The 20,620-nt window shown below is 42.1% G+C and overlaps 1 protein-coding gene and 1 long non-coding RNA gene across 4 annotated transcripts in view; one reads left to right on the top strand and one right to left on the bottom strand.

Moving 5' to 3' along the window:
- Positions 1 to 204: 204 nt before the first annotated feature.
- LOC118249459 (uncharacterized) lies at positions 205 to 2,072 on the bottom strand. Its single transcript, XR_004779059.2, has 3 exons — positions 1,661 to 2,072; positions 1,520 to 1,562; positions 205 to 920 (listed from the first exon to the last, which is right to left on the bottom strand). It is a non-coding gene; the product is annotated as an uncharacterized LOC118249459 (long non-coding RNA).
- A 301-nt stretch (positions 2,073 to 2,373) lies between these two features.
- Positions 2,374 to 20,620, top strand: part of MAGI2 (membrane associated guanylate kinase, WW and PDZ domain containing 2) — a 776,112-nt gene continuing 757,865 nt past the window's right edge. For all 3 annotated transcript variants that reach the window (XM_035549439.2, XM_050708167.1, XM_050708168.1), the window contains exon 1: positions 2,374 to 2,986. In XM_035549439.2, the coding sequence (XP_035405332.1) occupies positions 2,686 to 2,986 (301 nt within the window). In that variant the 5' untranslated portion in view covers positions 2,374 to 2,685. The remainder of the gene's footprint in view (positions 2,987 to 20,620) is intronic.

The raw sequence follows: 20,620 nt of genomic DNA on the forward strand, positions 1-20,620 counted from the left end.
AGACTAGGGAAACATTTACGAAACTGAAAGATAAGATGTTATTCCTATTTTTATCCATTTGCTTTCTTCCCCACTTTTGAACTAAATAGCAAGACAAAATGCAAAGGTAGGCCTACAGAGAGAAACAAGTCTACTTACTCTCTTGCTTTCCTTCCAAGTACCTTAGTCTCAGTCCCATCTCTTTTGACTTTTATAAAACCAGACAGCCTGCTCCTAGCAGCAGCAGGGCTCTCTTCAGAGAAGAAGAATTCAGAAGAGGATACCATTGCCATAATCTCTTTCCCACTGTGAAAACCTCTCAGTACCTTCCCATTCCAAGTGCCTTCAGTTTCCTTCTCATCTTCAGCTGTCTGTCCTAATGGATCTTGTATTTCTATGTGTATGTTCTCCACTTCTTTTTTTTTTTCCCTTTAATCTCAGTTTTGTGAAGCCCCTGTCATACCGAGCTTTATGGCCAGGCCCACACAACAAAGCAGATGAAATGACTTGCAGGATACAGACGTTTGTAATTTCTCATTTATCTCTCTCCCTCTTCATGTACCCCTTCCACTTGCACCTACCTCTGACTGGAGGACATTAAACAAGTAATTCTGGGAGAACATGAACCCAAGAATTCTGGTTTCCCACAGACTTATACTGAGATCGATAATGAGCTGTAATCGAAACTTTTGTCATTACTGAGACATTTATACAATCTCTCATCCATGTGAATCACTGTTTAATAAAAGGTAAGTTTGTGTTGCAGCCTTTGGGACATTTACAGGATCTCTCAGCTCTACCCAGCTGACTATTTTCATGAAATAACTTAATTATATTCGAGATAGATTTGGTGGAAACTACCCAACAGTTTCAAAAGTTATTGGAGAAGTAAAGGAGACACAGCCAAGCGTGATCACATAAAGGACTGTTTCCATAGGAACCTAGAGTGAAAACAGACACAATTTGTGAAAAATTTCATTGCAGTCACTTTAATTGAAATTTTAAAAATATCTGATCAGCTTTAAATCACATGCTGCAACACATGACATTTCTCCTACCTTCCCCCATTCTGTACCCAGTCTGCAGACCCTTGCTTTCATACGTTCATCACTCCTATATCCTGCAGAAGCACAAACTACACTTCTCAAAGTCAGGAGGTTGCTCAGCCTGTATTTTGTCAATCTTCCATTCAGATGGAAATTATTTTTTTTCGGCAGTGCAAACTTCTCAGTAATACATGCCAACTGCTACACTCCACTGCTTGCACACGTGTTAGGCATATGACAGAACAAATTAAACAGGAGCGCACAGGAGCAGCGGGTTACAGTATCACCTGTCTCTGAGTGCTTAGGCAGAGCGAAGCACTTGGGATTGGAAATATCACTTTGGCAGCACAGGTTATTTAGGGTTTAAGGCCAAGCAGATGGCACCCTGAATGAAGGTGACCAGAATCTGTCAGGTGACAATAAGTAGATTTTATAGAAAACACACCACTGCCACCCCTCTCTTCATTACATCCTCTTCAGTATTCATTGCTCACCTCAGCTGTGATACTAGCTCCCGTCTCTTGTGACCACAGTAACCTGCATTAAAAAACATGCCCATGTACAATACTACTCAATAATCTGAAGTGCGAGACCTCAGAACTGGAAACCACTGAGCGCTCTGTGTACATTCCTACCATCGAGATCTTGGAAGTAAACGGCTGTCTGTTGTTTTTCTCTCCACTACTTGAAGCCTGTTACTGGATCCTTCCTTGTCACAAGCCAAGCTTCTGACCCATCCACCCGTTACACGCCATCCTTCTTCCTCAGGATCCCGGGCAGATATTACCCCATTTCACAAACCCCACCGGCCCATGGCAACTTCACGGTGCCCAGGCAGGCAGGGCTCCGATATCCTTGAACTCGGGCACTGCTGAGAGGAATTGGGGAACCTTAAGGGGTGGGCATCTCTCCACCGCCGTGCTGCCCCTCACGGCCCCTCGCAGGCCGGGGCCCTGCGGTTTAAGCCAAGCCGGGATGGGACCGTGTTTGAGGGCTGGAGGGAGGCGGTGAGGGGGCAACAGGAGACCCGAGCCCGGCTGAGGGGTGCGGCGCAGCTACTGCCGGGCGCGGCCCCCTCATCGCAGCCCCCGCCATTTTGTCCCCGGGCGCCCCCTCTCGGCCGGGGCCGGGCGGCGGGGGAGCGGGGCGGCTGCGGGGCTCTGTGGGCTGCCTGCCGGCTGCCCGCCCGCCCCTCGGCCCCGGCCGCTCTCCGCCTTCTGCCGGCCGTGCCAGGCAGCCTCTCTCTCGGCCTTCACTACCGGGTCAGGCGAGGAGGGAGCGCTGAGGCAGCGCCCGCCTCACTCCGGCACCGACACCCCTGCTCCTCCTCCTCCTCCTCCCCGCGGCCGTCCCCTCCTTCCCTCCCTCCCTCCCCGCTGCCAGTTTCTCTACAACTAGTACATCCACACGCAGGGTCCCGGCCGCCGCGGCTGCCATGGATATCAGCTAAAGCGCCGGCAGCGGGACGGACAGGGCAGAGAGGCGCTCCCCATCCCCGCTCCGTCGCCCCCCCGGGGCCGCGGCGCCCTCCCTGCCGCCCTCCTGCCCTTCCTTCCCTGCCGCCCCGAGCCTGCCCCACAGGAGCCTGGCGCCCACGGGGGAGGGAGGGAAGAGAGAAAGAGCAAGCGGAGAGGGAGTCGGGCAGAGCATCCCCACGGCAATGTCCAAGGGCTTGAAGAAGAAAAGCCACTGGACGAGCCGAGTCCACGAGATCGTGATCGTGAGGAACCCGGAGGGGCAGCTGGGCTTCGAGCTGAAAGGGGGCGCCGAGAACGGGCAGTTCCCGTACCTGGGGGAGGTGAAGCCCGGCAAGGTGGCCTATGAGGGCGGCAGCAAGTTAGTGCCGGAGGAGCTGCTGCTGGAGGTGAACGAGACCCCCGTGGCCGGGCTCACCATCAGGGATGTGCTGGCCGTGATCAAGCACTGCAAGGACCCCATCCGGCTCAAGTGCGTCAAGCAAGGTAAAGCAGCGGCTCCCCCAGCCCCCCCTCGGGGGGGGGGGGCGGGTCTGGGTGGGAGCTTTTTTGCGGGAGGGGAGCTTTGGGAGAGGGGAGCAACTTTGTTGCTGCTGCAGTTTGACTTTCCCCTTCCCCACCGCCGGGAGGGGGAGACGGAGGGGGTGCGAGTGGCGCTCCGCCGTGCCCGCAGCCGGGCGAATTAAATGTGCGTCAGTGACAGCGCTTCGCCATGCCGCCCAGGGGCCGGGGGTGGCCGCTCCTCCGGCGGCTACTGCAGCTGCCAGGGGCCGAGGGCACGGCTCCCGAGCCGGGTTTTGTCCCCCACACAGGGGGCAGGGGCTGGCTGCGGAGCGGTGGGGGTCCCGGGGGGCTTCAAGGGGGGGTTATGGCACCGTGCGTCCCGTCCCCGGTGGAAACGACCGCCTGTCGGTGGCCCAGCCGCGATGGAAGCGGTCCTGGGGAGCGGGGAGCTGGGGGAAAGTGGGGGGGAGAGGCAGGAGGAAACTTTCGGGGAGAGAGAGCTCTCCCGCCTCTCCGATTTTCTCTTATTTATTTCCGAAGTGCTTGGATAGGTCCGTCCGTTTCCAGGAAAGTCCACGGGGAAGAGACGCCGCAGATGCTGTTTACATGTTTGTTTCTTGCCTCTTCAAACTAAGCCGAGTTGGGGTAACTGCAAGCCAGTGCTCCGAGTCAGCCTTCTGCTGCCACAGCAGCATCCCTGAGCTCCGCTGGGATCCGAGGCTCTATGTAGGTGCCCCTCAGGCAGGGATGGTGCAGCGGCTGCGAGTATGCCTTTCAGCCCTTCGCTGAGCTCAGCCTTCCAAAACTTGGGGATTTCTGTAGTGGGAAGGTTTTTGATGCCATTCATCAGAGGTGTGCGTGCTCCACAGCGATAGCTAGCAGTCCTTGCTTAGAGGACATGCAGGAGTGTTACCGTGGCATAATTTTGTAACTTAGCTTCCTCGCTTTAATTGACAGTATATTGTTTAAAGGGACATTTGTGGTATTTCCGAATGCTTGAAAAATATGCCAATTATTAGTTTATCCAAAGAAGGAAGAATTGATAGAAGTCTTTGACTTTCAGGCCTTCAGAATGTACTTTGTGATATATTCAATTATCTGCATAAGGTCAAATCTCTAAAGATATGATCTATGATTTTTCTATCTGTCCTTTTAGGTAAGCAGTGCAATATGTTGTAGATCATAATCATGATAGTCAGAAGATGCAAGGAGACATAGTAGTTCATGTGATAAGTGGAGATTAGAGAGGAGTATAATGAATTCTGCCTTGCAGTACAATGTCATCTTTGGGCACTCGAACTCTAGGAAACCTTCTCTGTAGTTGCCTCCCTGTATCAATTTGAGCGTGAGTGGTCTTACTTTGACTGGATTAAAAGTCGGCAGCACTGAAAGTGTCAAGACAACAGTACATTGTCTGCCGAGTTATTCAAGTTCCTACTTTTTGCTCTGCAGAAATGCTATAGATACTTCTCTATACTAATGCCAATTTCAGGTAACCTTCATATAATAATCAGACAGCCTCTGTCCTACCTCTTCAGTATTTTTCAAGTATTTCATTTCAAGTGAAAGCAATCAGCAGTGATTCATTAATATGTGTATCCTTACTACAGATATCTGTCATACGTGAATTAGGGACATTAGTCAGGCTTTTAGTCTGTGGATTACTGCAGTTTTCTTGAATGAGATGTGGAGGATGAATTCTAAATTCCACCTAGGTTATATATATTAGGAGTTTCACTTCAGTATGTTACCATACTGCACTTTTGATGTACGTCCTCAAAGCACAGGCCAGATGACAGCATGTTTGGAAATGACAATTCTGCATAGATTCTTGGAGTGAGAGAGACTTCCTGGTTTGAATGATCTTTCTTGTGCTCCGGCATCCTTTACTTTGCCAAAGGGAGAGGCCTTCTGGATCCAACTTCCTATGTTTAAAAAAAAAAGTCAATGTTTTGTGCATTTTATCACCTTACTCCTCCTTCAGTATAATTCAGTCGAATCTCTGTACCTCTTTGTTAAAAAACACAGACAGCAGACATCCACGTTACTCACTGTAATAAATTCCCCAACAGTACTTTGCAGCAGTATGTTGGAGAGAAAAAGCTGGGCAGTAAAATCATTATATGTTTTTGTAGCGTTGTTCTGCTTTTAATTATAAAACACCTTTAGTGTGCCAGAACAAGGTTAATGACTCCATTATCGTTGTTTCCACATAATTTATCAATGATATCTCTGTAAATTAAAATAGTATGACCTTGAATGCACCATGTGACTGTAGCTGCTTCTTCAGGGCTGCCTAGGAATGAAGTCACAGAGAGAAATGTGGAGGTAGAGCACTACTATTTATGCTGGGATGCTTAAGAGACTATGAGTGTTTCTCTTGTTTAAAAGTTTTGATAATTCAGCAGTGAAATTTCATGTGTAGATGAAATCAGGAACTGGCTAAATCAATATACAGGTATTAGGTTAGCTGTTTGGAATTACATAAAAGAAAGGTACTTTCGTGATTTTTGATTGTTTTGTGTTTGATTAAACACCACCATTTTTGAAATAATGAAATACTTTGTCTTATTGCATTATGAGGTGAAATACTTTTAAAACAAGTTCAGTAAGATGTTGCTGTTCTATGTGAGCTGAACGTCTTGAGCTAAAATTGTTAGCTTAGAAAAAACAATCTTATAAAGAAAGAGTTGCTCTGTATCGTCAGGACGAGTAAGCATCTTGAAAAACTAATTAGCAGTTCCACAATATGATCTTACATAGGACTCCTGTAAGTATGATACCCAGTAAATAAGGATTTAATTCAGGAAATCATTGCCTGGCTTTGTGTGGGGAGAAAACTTTGTAGAAACCATTATTATTATTATTATTATCATTTAAGCCTAGTTGCAAGAGTTCATAGAGAAGCTTTCTTTGGCGACTATTCTCTGTTTGTTTGTTTATTAATTTATTTATTTGTTGCGAGCTACTGATTGTGCTACTGTTGGCAGAATCACAGAGATTCTCTTAAAACACATTGGGGGAAATCTTGGCTTAGTTGAAGTCAGTGGCAAACAAAGGAGACAGGATTTTCTCTGTAAAGTCCTTTTTTTTTTTTTTTTTTTTTTTTTTTTTAATATTCCAGGGACAGAATTTTGTACTGCAGTTGATTGTTCAGGTATATTTGCAAGAGCTATGTATAATGAACTTCTACTCACTCTGGTGAAGAACAGATCCTTACAGTTTCTGGAAAAAATACTTCTTCATTTCAAATGTGGTTGTTTGTATATGTGGAACATTTTAGATTAAGTACTATCTTCCCACAGATGCACAGATGCTTAGTTGTAAAACTAGTAATGTGTTAAGGAAAGACATCCTAATTTGGATAAGTAATCACACTAAGTGTCATGTGAGGAGCAATGTTGTCTCCAGTTCCACTCCCTGTTCATCACTGCTGTCTCAGATCCACAGTATCTTTCTCCTGGAATTCCCATCAGTAGGCAGCACGGGTCTATGATGTGCACAGACTCCAGTACAGCTTGCATAAACCAGGTTCATTGTTCTTTGCGTAGAATTATAAATTGCTCAGCAGAATCCCAACGAATGGTCTGGAAACATGGATTTCAGAGCTCAGATTTTGTCCTGTAGCTGTTGCCTGACGCACCTCTTCCTGAAGGCGAACGGTTTGGACATGCTGAATAGCCAGGTGTTCTGACTAACTGTAGAGTTTAATTTACTTTTTGAAGTAGCTAACTAGTTGTATGACCATATGGAGCTACATGTTGAATTCAGTAGCGCTTACACTTTATGTTGACACTCTCTACTGTCTCTGATTTGATTCTAAATCTCCAAACTTCAAGCATCAACCCACAATACTTTAGCTTCTTATGCAAAAAAAGGATTTAGTGCACATAATGCAGGGAATTAAAACCAGTTTTATTTTCTCAGTCTAATCATTTACTTAACGGTAAGCATATGCTAAAGTGTTTTGCCAACTGTAAATGGACTTAGGCATATTTGCAAGTGCTTTCCCAGTCAGGAGAAGATTTGGACCCTCATTAGGGTTAGAATGGCTGTGCTTAGGTGGACCACAGGTCCACTTTCCCCCACAGCCTATTTCTGGTAGTGGTGGCATTGGTTTCCAGGGAAGAGCGTCCCAGCACCCAGTGGTTTATGGCTAAGGGATTTAGTGATTAGTGAAAAAGGCCTTGTATCCTTTAAAAAAATATATATTTATTTTTAATTAGTTCATCCATGAATTTCACAATTAAAACCTAGCTTACAGTTAGCTTTCATTTTCTTTATAAGTCCCTGACATGCTTTACAACAGAGAAGTACAGTAATATTTTGTTGTTACAAAGTTTTGTTCTGCATGTGTAAATAGCATGTCAGCTAGTTAAAACGTTAGTAAGTTCCTACAGACCTTTTCATACATATTTTCATATGTATAGTTATATTTTTAAGAAACTTACTTGTTTATTTAAGTTCACCAATAATTTTCTCCTACATTTATTAGAATACTCTGTGCATACAGATTGTCTTTTTGTGTGTTTTCTCTCCCTGGGTATCAATATATACCATCTTCTAAGATGTGAATGTTGTATAAAATTTTCCTCCCTAATGTAAATAATATTTTACAATAGTGAGCTGCATGATTTTCCTGAACAAAAAGAATTCGTAAGTGTCTTGCAGAGAGAACAAACCTAAAGAACTATGAAAAACTGCATGGTTGCATTGCTGGTACAAAATGTGAAGATATTCTTTGAAAAAAAAAAAAAAAGAAAAAGAAAATGGACCTACTTCAGACCTATTCTTCTTTTCCTAACTTGTGATCCTTAAGATTTAACTAGCTCTAGAAACTAAATTCAGAGTTCTCTTTTTACCATTACTTTATGTCATTCTTATGCTTGTCCATCTTAATTTAAAGACCATTCAAAGTGACTTCCGACGCATGTAGCTAGTGATTTATTCTTCAGCTCCTCCAGAGAGATGGTGATGTTTCATGTCAGGAACTCTGTGTGTACACTGGCAATAGAATTACATTCATCGGTCTTTTTCCTTCTTTAAGAATTGCAACTGTGCCATTAAAGGATGGGGCCATGACTTTATTAGTGCATCATTTCCTTGAAGAAATGAAATAATTAGAGTACTCTGCTTAGTTTTGTTGAGTCACATATACTTAAGTTCATCTCATACTCACACCTGTCCATCTGCTGATACTGTTGAGATCAAACAAACATACTGGTATGAGTGGGTAGAACTGCGTCTGACTGCATGCTGTAACCCCACCTGCGTTAATTCAGCATTTCAAGAAAGGCACAGACTCTGAGCTTGTGCTTTCAGAGCTTATGATTTTCTCCTTGTTTCTAACAGATGAGGAGCTCCTTTCATGACAAGAGTTGATTAATTATTCAACTACATTTTTTGTATAAAAGAAGTGTATACATGGAAAAAGTGCTCCTTCAGAAGGGATTTATATGAGGAGGTGGTCATAACTGATTTAGAAGGGGTGATGGAAATGATAGTGCTTCTGGAAGCAGATGTTTCTTGTTCTTCTCTTCCTCATAGTGGTATAAACAAATAAAAAGGGATTATTATTTATTTGTATTTGTATTTTTTTTCTGGAGAGTGCAAAGGCAAGGGTCTGAGGACAGAGTGCTATTCCTTGACTGCTAACATTGTGGAAAGAAGCTTTTTTCTTCCATATATATAATACATGTTTATAAATATATAAGTATTCATATACACCTCTATATTTTTTGGGAGCTGTAGGTAGGACTTTGTATCAGTAGTTCGAAAATGTATGAGGCTTCGTGCAGTATTACTTTTAGGAAGTAATTTTCTAATGATTATTATGGGCTTCAGTACTAACGTAGAGTATCCTTCATACATGTTTTGATGCATCTGTGTAAATACAGTGAACCCACTCACTCTGGTGTACAGTATGATACAATGTTCTGCAACAGTAAATGAAATCATCATAAACTTTGAAATGTGGTTGAATAGATGGCTGCCTACCTAAGCAGGTGCAGTCTATTGTGCGGAATTTGAAGGTATTGATTTTAGTAGCAACATGGCTATCTCCAGTTTTCATTGCTGAATGTCATTGCAATGCTGTCCTTAACTGAATTTTCTGAAATTACAAGGGCTGTGAGCCCAAGTCCTCTTCCCATTTCTGGAATGCACAAAATGGCTCTGTTGTTACAGGATCTCTTCAACACACCTAATTTGTGTAAAATCAGCATTCTTTCAGCCTCATGGAAATCTACCCAGTAAGAAGATGCAAGTCTTTCTTGCAGGCCATTTGCGTTGCTTTCTCAGTCTAAGCTGAAGCTACCACATTGGAAAGTGAAATGGCAGAGAAGCAAAATAAAGGAAGACAGTGAAGGGTTTTTAACAAAAAAGAACTTGATCTATACTTCCTAAACTGGAGAAAAAAATCTAATTAGTAACTGATAATCTCTAAAACAGATTTTTCTTATCATTTTAATGTGCTTGTAATGTTAGCCTGAAGTCGTATTTATTCACACATCCTATCCACAATTTGGACTCTTTACTAGAAGCTTAGTTGACAGAAGGCTGTAGTTTGTATATATCCGCCATGTATTTAACCTTTTTACAATATGTAAATGAATCACAAATGCATTATTTCTGAACTTTCCATCAGTACATTCAGATTGCTTGGATCCAGACAGCTTCACCAAAATATGTTGTGCTCAACATGGCTCTGCCAGGTGTCTTCTCTTTCATATATATTTTATGATTATTAATATATGGGTAGTGCCATTTCATTCTGCTTATCAACTTAGATGTTTCTCCTGGAGATATTTGGTTAGTTCCACAATATGTGAACTCAGGAAGAAGGGAAATAAATACAAAATGGAGAATGTAAAAGGTGGGAGAGAAAATCCCAGGAAAAAAAATAATTCAAAGAGGTTATTAAACTAAAATATTACCGCTTTTGTCATATTTGAGACTATACAGCCCTGGGGAGATTCCAGCACTAAGAAATGAGCACAGGGTATGAGCATTTCCTAGAGCTACCTTAGTGCCTCAAAATACATTGAAATCTGAAGCTAGGCTAAAGCTAGCCCTCTAAGATCCCTACAATTGACTCGTTCCAATGAATAATTACTGTCCCTTCTTCTTTAGCTGAAGTCACGAGTTGTTCTTAATCCATCTATGTTCCTGTCTGAAGTTTTCACCAAAGTAGGGTGAAACAATGGTGCACCCTGAGAAATGGGAAAGAGAAACCCATAGCTGAAAGGAATACCCAAGATGACTTTCATATGCGTCTGTCAGTCAGAATCACAGAACAGTCCAGGTAGGAAGGGACCTCAAAAAATCATCAGATCCAGCCTTTCATGGGAAAAAGGAGTCTAGATGAGATTATCTAGCATCCCGTCCAATTGCATCTTGAAAACAGATCTACAAAATGGAGGTATACCAGGTAGTGTTTAGTGCCCATTATGGCAGAGCTGCATGCTGGGCTCCTTGCTGCTGAGGCAGCACCTTGTCCTCTCTGGCTCACCTTCTGCATCCCCACTTTGATACCTGCAAGCTCATGATGCCATTGGCCTTCAGAAGTAGTGCATGCCACCAGCACTAAGTTACTTCCGTGCCTTCCTTTTGAGACCTCTGACCTAGGGAAGCAAGCAAACAACTGGAAAATAACGGTAGGAAAGTGATGAGCAAAAATTTTGACACTGAATACTAGCAAGTAAATTCTGAAGTTGTATTAATGTAACATGGGTGTTTCAGAGTGGAAATCCTTCCTGGAAACAGACACAAGTCATCATTTATTACTCACCTATTTAATCTTCACATCTTTGTATATCACATTTTCCTAGTGTTTGTCAAAATAAAATGCAGGCTATCATTTGTTCTATCTCATATTTTTATGTTTTCGCTAAAAAACAACAACCTTCCAGCTTTGTTTTGTTCATGTCAATCATGAGTTAATCTACATACTTCCTTGCAACTGATAAAATATATACTTTTTATAAAGCCATACCTAACATGTGCTAAGATGTTGAAAGGGAACAAAATTAGGGCATCAGTTCCATTTCAGGACATGATTTTCACTTGTAAGCTCTTACAGCAAACACATTTTTTGTTGTTGTTATTGTTTTCTTGATTTTAAATTCAGATTGAAAACTAAGGAAAGGACCTATTCCTATCCTATATGAGTTACATCAAGTATTTTCTAATTTGTTACATTCATGTGGATAGTTCTTTAAGTAGTACTAAATGAAATGGCAGTATTAGTTTCTAATGTTTTCTTACTAAGTCCTTCTTTGTACTAAATCAGCATTAATAAATGTCATGTAAGCCTCTCATGCTTCCGAAATGCTACATTAGTATAAACAAGGATTAGACCTGATAGATTTTAATTCTCCGTTCTTCTATTTTTCTAAGAACAGCTTTTATTGTTTCAAAGTACTGCAGAGGCCTGTTGTAAACTTCACCTCCTAGAGAACCTGTACGCTCCCATCCTTTGAGTGCAGTCCTCATGGAGTGGTAAAGGCAGCAGCTGTTTAACCCTTGTAGCAGCTTGGGGCAGGAGGTGAACACCTTTACAATTTAAACTGCCGCGGGCTTTGGTTAGGTAAAGTGTAATTACTTGCAGAGCCGCTACGCTATTTTTCTGCAAAAACTCACCTTAAAACTCAGTTGCGCTAGGATGCCAACCATGCTACTTGACAGTATTAGGTGGTGTGCTGTGACTGCTGTTCGTTATGTTGACAATGCGTGTTTTACTGGTATTTCTGATTTCTCTTTCAGTGTGGGTTTGTTATATCTGACTGTTGTCTCTTGTGTAAAGTCTGAAACCTTTTCGTGAGTGGAACTTCCTTTTTGTTATAGCAACTAGCATGACAATTTCACGTTGGGAGTCTCTAGTTTCTATGGCAATGTAAGTAAGTATTCACGTTAAATTCAGAGTTGGCCATAATGACTTTCTTAGCAATAGTTGTTGGACATATTCTGTATCATTATAACATAGGATCTGTACCTCTAATTGACGATATTTTGGTCTTAGTGATATAAGCTGTGAAGCAGATAGAAGTCAAGCAATAGGATTAAGAGAAAACACCCAGTTATAACTAACGTGGAGCTTCTGCTACTGGCAGCACTGGTCTGTTGTCTCCTGGTCTTTCTGCTACAGCCATTGGTAGTGAAGGCTGTTCAAAAACCCTTAGCTGTGCTATATGCAGAGAATATATTTCCTGAACAATTTAGTTGCTCTTTTTATCTGCTCCGTTTACTTGTGCAAGAACATTTCCCTCCCCATAAACTTCTAGAAGAATTACTGGAATTTCTGATAAGCCAGTAAAAAGCGCCTTTTCAACACTCATTCTATTTGGTCATTTTCCAGTGAAAATACCATAAAAGACTTCAGGAAAAGAATGCAGTAGAGCATTGGAGGTTTTGTTGGGAAAAATAAAGTAAAATCAAGATACTGGGTTTTCTTAATTAAAATTAAAAGTCAGTAATTAAAATACCAATTAAAAGGTCTTCTGGATTTGTATTTATACTGAGTTTTTATGTTGTGCCTGTGGTACGTGTGTACTGAAGTACTCTTCAGAACAGATGAACCCATAAAATTTAAGAATGTCTCCTTTAAATATGTGTGAAATATTGTAGAGTTTTGTGTACAGTTAATCTAACTTGCAGAAGTGTAAGAGCTGCTTTGCCTTGATAGGGATTGATGTTTGTGTGTGTGTTTGAAGGGTAATAAAATTAATGTTTCTGAATATAAAAGTTGGAGAATTTCATTTTTATTTATTTATTTATTTTTCTCATGGGACATGTAGCAGAGCCAATTGGGTCCAGTAGGGTTCTGCTGGGTTAATATTAAGTATATTTCTACTAAGCAGTAAGCAACTTCCTCACCAGTTGCTGTAGGACCTGGTTTCAGTGAACGGCAGAATTCCTGCCTTTGTGTCTGCATGTTGTGAGCCAGGTATTGAGGAGAGTGCTACTGGGAAAGTGATTTGCAGCTGAGACATTAAAACAGAAGTCTTCACATATATCTCTCTAGACACTAATATTATCCTTGTTATTAAACTATATGAATAGCTTCCAGATTCTAAAACTCTTTTGCAAAAAGAGCTTATTCACATGTCCACAACAGGGAGTTAGCCACCTTGTCCCAGCCACCTCAGTGAATTTCAGTGTAGGGAAAAAAGTGCGTAACACTTTATGCTGGATAACAGGAAATTGATGATTTTCACAATAGTAGTGACTATATTTTCATCATGTGTGCTACATTTTCATGGGTTTTACCTTATTTAAAGTCTGTCTAGCTTTTCAGAAAGACAGGATCTATCTGAATATGTGTAGTTTACCAGTAGAATTGTCACTATTTTTCCAGTGCAGTTGGAAATTTAAGGAATTTATCCTTAAACAAAACACAACAAAACAAAACTAATCACTCAGAACATTAATGTTATTATTAGTTTATCAAGAGAAAATAAATCAGATCTCACGGAGACAGGTACTGCAAGTTGGGAATGTGAAACAGTCACTGCCCCTATGAGTTTATAGAAGCTGATTGGACACAGCAGGCAGGTAGGAAGAGACAGAACCATACAGTGGTGAAATGACTTGCCAAAAATCTCAGATCAATCAAGAACAGAATGGAGAGCCCTGCAATGTAAGTAAAAAATCTGTGCAAGCAGTGCTGCATCCAGGTAAGGACACGCAAGTCCAAACTTTGTGTAAGGCATAGAACTGCAAAAAATACCCCTCGTATTCACTGAGGATTTCTACTGATTGCTTGAGTAAAAAATATTGTAGGTCTTTATTTTAAATTCCATGACAAATCCTCTGTAAACCAGAAGCTTTGTCAACAGCAAAGAAGCACAACCATGCAAAGGTTTGTACACTAGGGCAGGAATGTTGTCTCCTAACATAAAGTGCAGTTCAGAAATATATTGGAAGTGGTGAAGTGTAGGAGACGAAAGTAATATAAATTTATGTATTTTAATGAGATATTTATGTTTGCATTGTTGGTGGGACACACAGGTACGTACAAATACATTCATTCAAATTCTTTTGGCCTGTTAAAGCCACTACCTGATGAGGGACAAATTAAAAATAGATTTGTGGCTGGTTTTTATTTTATTTTATTTTAAAAACCTCCTAATTTGTTTTGGAAATATGAGGAGTCTTAAAAATTGTTACCGCAGGCAAAGTTTGGTTTGCCAATTGACATGAACAAAATAGTCATAAAAAATCCAGTGAATACCTCTCATTTTTAACAATGCTGGGAAACATCAGATAACCCTAGATGGATAGTGGCTTCTTTAAATGCTCCAATGTTGCCATCTTTTAACCCAAATTGTGTGGGATAATTGATAGAATCCCCAGTTTAGCCCAGCCTGCAGAAAATTAGGGTTAGGGTTTAGAGATGTCAGGTGACATCCCTGCCAATTACTGAAGAACTGCTGAGAAGTGAGACTGTCTTGATTTTATGAGGACATCTAGGCCTAGGCAGGGCTCCATTAAGGCAATCCCAGTTGCGGTTACACCAAAGGTTGTACCTTTGTGGCTCTGTTCTTCTGTCCCTCTGTGGAGAGCTTCTGGTCCCTCGTTGTGCTTTCACCCCCTTCGCTTTGGCATCGGTTTCTCCTTTCTCACAGGAAACATTTGTTCCTCCTGCTATTTGGGGAGAGGATGGAGTGAAGCAAAGGGCGAAGGGACTCCCCAACACTTCTCTGGCATGCGCTGGTGGAGTGCTTTTCACTGTTAAGTCTTCCCAAGTATGAGGAACCTCTAGAAGATCTCCATATCCTCCTCTTTCGGTGGTAGGGGCCTGTGCAGAGTTAAAGAGATGATCAGGGAGAGGTCTGAAAAGGATTTTACCTTGTACAAGAAACCAGACAGGTCTTGCTGAATCCACCTTACCTTTTCAGGAGAAAGGAGTTGCATAGCATTAACAATTGCATCAGCTGAGGTTCTGCAATCTTTATTTCCCTTTTATGCACCACAGTACTTCTAAGTCCTTGAAACAGAAGTGGCACAATCCAGTGCAGCACATTATGGACACCTGAACTGATGAACAGGCTCCTTTTGGCAACCACATAGCTCATTGTACAGCACCCTTCAGTGGGGAATACATTATGTAGCCAGTCTATAAAGACTTTGATCGTGGAGTTGGTCATAAGCACGCTATTGCCCTGCATTTGTATTATTAATTCACTGAGCCTCTTTACAGGTGCAGTCATTTGTAGGACTAAGTAACAAAGGAAACCTTGAGAAGCTGATGTCTCTGGCCTGAAAAATGGCAGCTGCTTTGCAGTGCATGGCAATAATACACAGCAATTTGGTACTGAAGATATTTAATGTTCTGTGCAGTCCATATCACTAAGGAATAGGTGAGATGAGATGGACTCTGGCCCAGGTACCAAAGTTAATAATTCATATTCCTACAAAGAAAAAAAGCATGGCATTATCCCAGGTCCAAACTGTACTTGAAAGAATAGCACTGAGATCCTTCTTCTCCAAAGACCATCATCAGCTGTTCACTGTCCTTAACTCACCCAGCACTTGGGCTGTGCATGCAATCCAAGTGTCCTTGTGACAGCAGGTGACAATACCTGTGTTTGAAGGGAGCTGGGGTCATCCTGCCCTGTGCTTTTCTTGTGTGTGTGTATGTGTGTGTCTGTCCACATGCCATCAGAAGGACAGGACAGACAAATGGGAATGCTCTTAATCTGGTTTGGAGACCATCCTGTGGAACAAGTCTGTGTAGTAGTTTCCAGTGACCTTTGGTGCAGGACTATACCTGGGCAGGAGTTCCTCAACAAATATTTGAAAAATTTCCCTTTCTCCTCTTTTTTTTTTTCTTTTTCCCCTAACACAAAATGGAAGAACAAAACTTCAGAGCTCTTATTTTCTGACCAGTCTTTCTCAGTCTAGTTACATCTGTCTAACTTGAGAGCAAGTGCTCTCTGCCACATTGCTGGCCATGGGGAGCAAATACACAGAGGGAAGAGTGCTATCTACTCAATCACCAACTAGTGGCAGCTTTTAAGTTCCTGTTTGGAAGCCTTCCCAGCAAGAACTGACCACATCTCATCATGTTTATCTTCTAAGATCTGATGGATCACAGAACTAGTGTGGCATTGCTCTGAGTCAAAAGTTTATGCACAAGTTTATTCATGTTTTGCTTGAAAACAGTGTTGTGTGTCAATGCTGAGAGGCAATTTCTGATCAAATCCAGGAACAGCCTAGGCTGTTTCTCTATAGCCTTTTTTTTTCTTTCTTTTTTTTTTTTTTCTTTTTTCCCTAGTCTGGCAGCTACAGATACTGCTGTCTCCTGAAAACAGCCTGCAGTTAAGGAGGGTGGACTTGCAAGGAATGATTTATACAAAAGTTTTTCAGAATGGCAACTGGATAGAGAAGGGGAAAAACACACACACACACACACCAAAAACAGTAGAAAACAAACAAACTACAAGATGTTTCACCCAAGTCAAGGATCCTTTTTTATATTTTAGACTGTTATTTTTATATTTATCTGTTATGAAGAGCATATCTGAAATCTACAGTAATTAGTTTCTAAATCAAGTTGGTAAATTTTATTATAAGGTATAGATGCCTTTACAATTCTCATATTTTCTTCTGACCCCTTCTTTTCCTCTGCTGCTCTAACCGGCAAAGGCTGTTTGACTGCCCTGAATGCTTTGCATTTTATGCAAACCATTAATATATTTTCAAAAGTAAAAGGGACCTGCAGCAGGGGGGCTCCATCTTTAATTTCAGTAAGGTATTTTACACATTTGGGACTTTGTATAAATCATATAGAGACTTTTACCCCTACATTTGGAAAATTAAATAGTCAATTTGCTTAACAATACTATAGATCATATAATTTCAGAATTTGGCTTTAAGGGGCAAGGAACTCTGCAGCTTTCCCGGAGTATAAATTGCAGGTGTTCTGTGGCTTTCAGGATGAGATGCACATGAAGTAATTCCTTAAAACGTATGAGCCAAATGGAGCTGCCCATGCTGAGCTGCACAGTGCCTGGCCCAGCTGGAAGTGGCTGTCAGCATCAGAAATGCTACACACGCCTGCTGGAGGCTGCTCCTAGCCCCAGTAAGAGCAGCCTGTTTCCAGTGCCATCCGAACATAATGCAATAGCTTCTGACTGCTCCATCCCAGGGACGGTCATAACTACTTCCACCTGGGTTTTTTGTTAGTCAGCTTGAAGATCTTCCTTTCACTCATTTGCCTTTGAAAAAAAGTTCGTCTGTTAACAATCAGCTAGGTGTCATGTTTGCTTGCAAAGCACCTGCAACAACACATAATTTCTGCTTTGCTTATGTCAAACAAGACAGCCAAGAATTTCACACCCATGCTGATTTATGCTATTCTGGTTGGAATTACATTGGAAGTGCATTAATTTCATGTGTTCTGCTGAAGTTTGCTTTATTTTCTTGTGCCAATATCAACTACTCGGGACAATTTTATATTAGCATTATCAAGTTCACAATATAGTGCAGAATATTTTGTGTTTCCTTTGTAGGAGAATTGCCAATGACCGTAGATCTTACATTTCCAAGTGTTAGAGCTGTGTTCTAAATGTTTACCGTGGGGTTTGGACTACTGTACACGTGCACTGCCTGTGATTTGTGTCTGTCTTAGAACTGTTTAAGAAACAAGGGAATTTAAGATTGTCTTGTTTTTCAGAAAGGTTGTGAAGTGTTTTTTGTTGGTTTTTCTTTTTTTTTTTTGTAATTGATTATTATAATTATAAAGAAAAAGCTGTCTAGCGAAGGAATGTGAGGAAAGAGGCAAAAGGAGCTAGGAATAGAAGGCAATGCTGTGTATTTCCATCCAGTTGCCTCACAGGCTACAAAGCTTTGTTAGCCTGTAGTACTGGTGCTACTGCATGACAATTTCAGCTACTGTTACAGCTTTTGAGATTACATACCCTAGTATAGGACTCTTCGGTTGTTTTCAAAAAAGATGTGTAGCCTACAATGGGGGAGGTGGGAAGTTTTGCTGAGAGCTGGAGATGTCCTGCCTTGGGGGCCCTGATGGATACATGGGGAGAGCTGTTACTGGCCCCAGCTCCAGCCTAGGAAATGGAAGTGGACTGGAGCTGGTCCCTTGCCCTGACTACAGGAGGGGAAGGCATGTTCCTTTCATCTTGCGGGAGAAAGAAGGGACATTGCTCTCCCCACGGAGACGATTCCAGCCCCTTGTGCCTGTGGAAACTGGGGGAGAAGGAGGGGAGTTATGCTCTTAGTCCTGGGACAGCTGCCTCCGCTCTTGCTGCACGGCCTCCAGAGAGGAACTTTACTTTCCTCACATCTCTTCTTTCCACTGACATCCCTTCCAGTCGGATTGGCACCTAAAGAGGGAGACTCTGCCAGGGGCTTCACGCAGAGTATTGCAAAGAAGTGCTTCCCTGAGCTGGCTCTGTCACACATACCTCCTGCTGCTGGAGCCCAGTGCTGTCTGTGACTTAGCATTTAGTCAGCAGGCTTGCTGATCCAAAGGGCTTATGCGCTAATTAGTTCTTTGCTGTGCCTCTTCCTTCCCCTGCAAGGCTGCATGTCCCTCAGGCATTGCATGTGGGGCAGAGGCCAGTGCTCTTGGCAAGCTCCTCAGTGGTGCCTTGCAAGCCACAAATGACATGCAGATATTGGTTGAAAAGTCTCATCTTAACAGCTTGTTAAAGCTGTTTGTTATCTTTCCTCATGTAATACAGTTCAGCTCAGCAAAGAAAATAAATGTACTTGGTCTAATAAAATTTTATGTACCTCCCAATTTTTTGTGAATCTGTATAACAAAAAACTTTGGAGAAACTGTGCTTGATACATAATGTTACCTTAAAGTACCATTAAGAATTTCTAAATAAAAAAGAAAATCTCTCTTTTCATTAAATTTTATTAAGCATGTTATGGATATAAAATATCATCTTTTCATGGTTATTTTCTGATTTAGGGCATGCTTTCTTTCTTATATTAGTATAGACAGATAATTTTTTCTGTGCTATGTCAAAACAGACTCAAAGCAACTCCCCATTTCCATGGGTTGGTCCTTACTGGTATGTTCTCTTTAATATCTTCCCAGTTCCCTTGAATATCTTTATCTCCAGATCTCTTGAATATCTTGGTTAGTGATCTGGACAAGGGGGTCAAGTGCACCCTCAGTAAGTTTGCAGATGACACCAAGTTGGGCAGGAGTGTTGATCTGCTCAAGGGTAGGAGGGCTCTGCAGGAGGATCTGGGTAGGCTGCACCAATAGGCTGAGGCCAACTGTATGAAGTTCAACAAGGCCAAGGGCTGGGTCCTGCACTTGGGGCACAACAACCCCAAGCAGTGCTACAGGCTGGGCGAAGAGTGGCTGGGAAGCTGCCCGGAGGAAAGGGATCTGGGGGTATTGGTCAATAGCTGGCTGCATATGAGCCAGCAGTGTGCTCAGGTGGCCAAGAAGGCCAACAGCATCCTGGCTTGTATCAGGAATAGTGCAGCCAGCAGGACCAGGGCAGTGATTGTCGCCCTGTACTCAGCTCTGGTGAGGCCGCACCTCAAGTACTGTGTTCGGTTTTGGGCCCCTCACTTCCAGAAGGACATCGAGGTGCTGGAGCGTGTCCAGAGAAGGGCAACAAAGCAGGGTAATGAATCTAGAGAACAAGTCTTTGAGGAGCGGCTGAGGGAGCTGGGGTTGTTTAACCTGGAGAAAAGGAGTCCTGGGGGGAGCCCTCATCACATTCTACAACTACCTCAAAGGAGGCTGTAATGAGCTGGGGGTCAGTCTCTTCTCCCAAGCACCAAGTGATAAAACAAGAGGAAATGGCCTCAAGTTGCACCAGGGGAGGATTAGTTTGTATAGTTGGAAAAATTTCTTCACTGAAATGTTTGCAAACCATTGGAATGGGCTGCCCAAGGAAGTGGTTGCATCACCTTCCCTGGAGGTCTTCAAAAGATGTGTAGATGTGGTGCTGAGGGTCATGGTTCAGTGGTAGTCCTGGCAGTAGTAGGTTAAAAGTTGAATTAGATGATCTTAGAGGTCTTTTCCAACCTGAATGATTCTGTGATTCTATATTGGAATACAATCACCATCAATCAGGAAAACTCTCCTGTTTCACAGCCTTCACTCTTGTGATCTGAAAGAATTTACATGCATAATTTCACTGCATTTCAAAGACATTTCACTGCACTTAGCTGCTTTCAAGCTTCTACCCTGTATTTTAAATATCTGTTTTGTTCTATAGCTCAAATACCAGAACACTGAATATATCAAATATTATGTTGTTCCTGTACCTGACACTTAATGGACATAGAAAGAAAAAAAAACCCTTCCAGTTCTGAGGAGCCCAATATTGATAAAGATGCAGTCTTGTGGTGGGTTTAGTGCTGCAATGCAAAGGGAGAAAGGGTTGGAAGTATGCTGCATAAACACTCCTTACCCTATTAAGACGGACAAGTACATTGTTTTTTGAAAGCTCATTTGTACGGTTATTTATACGCAGTTGTACATATAAAGGGGTCTGTATTTTAGTCATGACAATAGAACACAGGTTCATGATATGTCTTGTTTGATACAATACTGAGATATGCCAATGGTGATGTCAATGTCTTTAGTTGTCACCTGTTTTTAACAGAAAAGCCTACAGG

Source organism: Cygnus atratus, chromosome 1 (genome assembly GCF_013377495.2).
Source record: "Cygnus atratus isolate AKBS03 ecotype Queensland, Australia chromosome 1, CAtr_DNAZoo_HiC_assembly, whole genome shotgun sequence".
Classification (NCBI taxonomy): domain Eukaryota; kingdom Metazoa; phylum Chordata; class Aves; order Anseriformes; family Anatidae; genus Cygnus; species Cygnus atratus.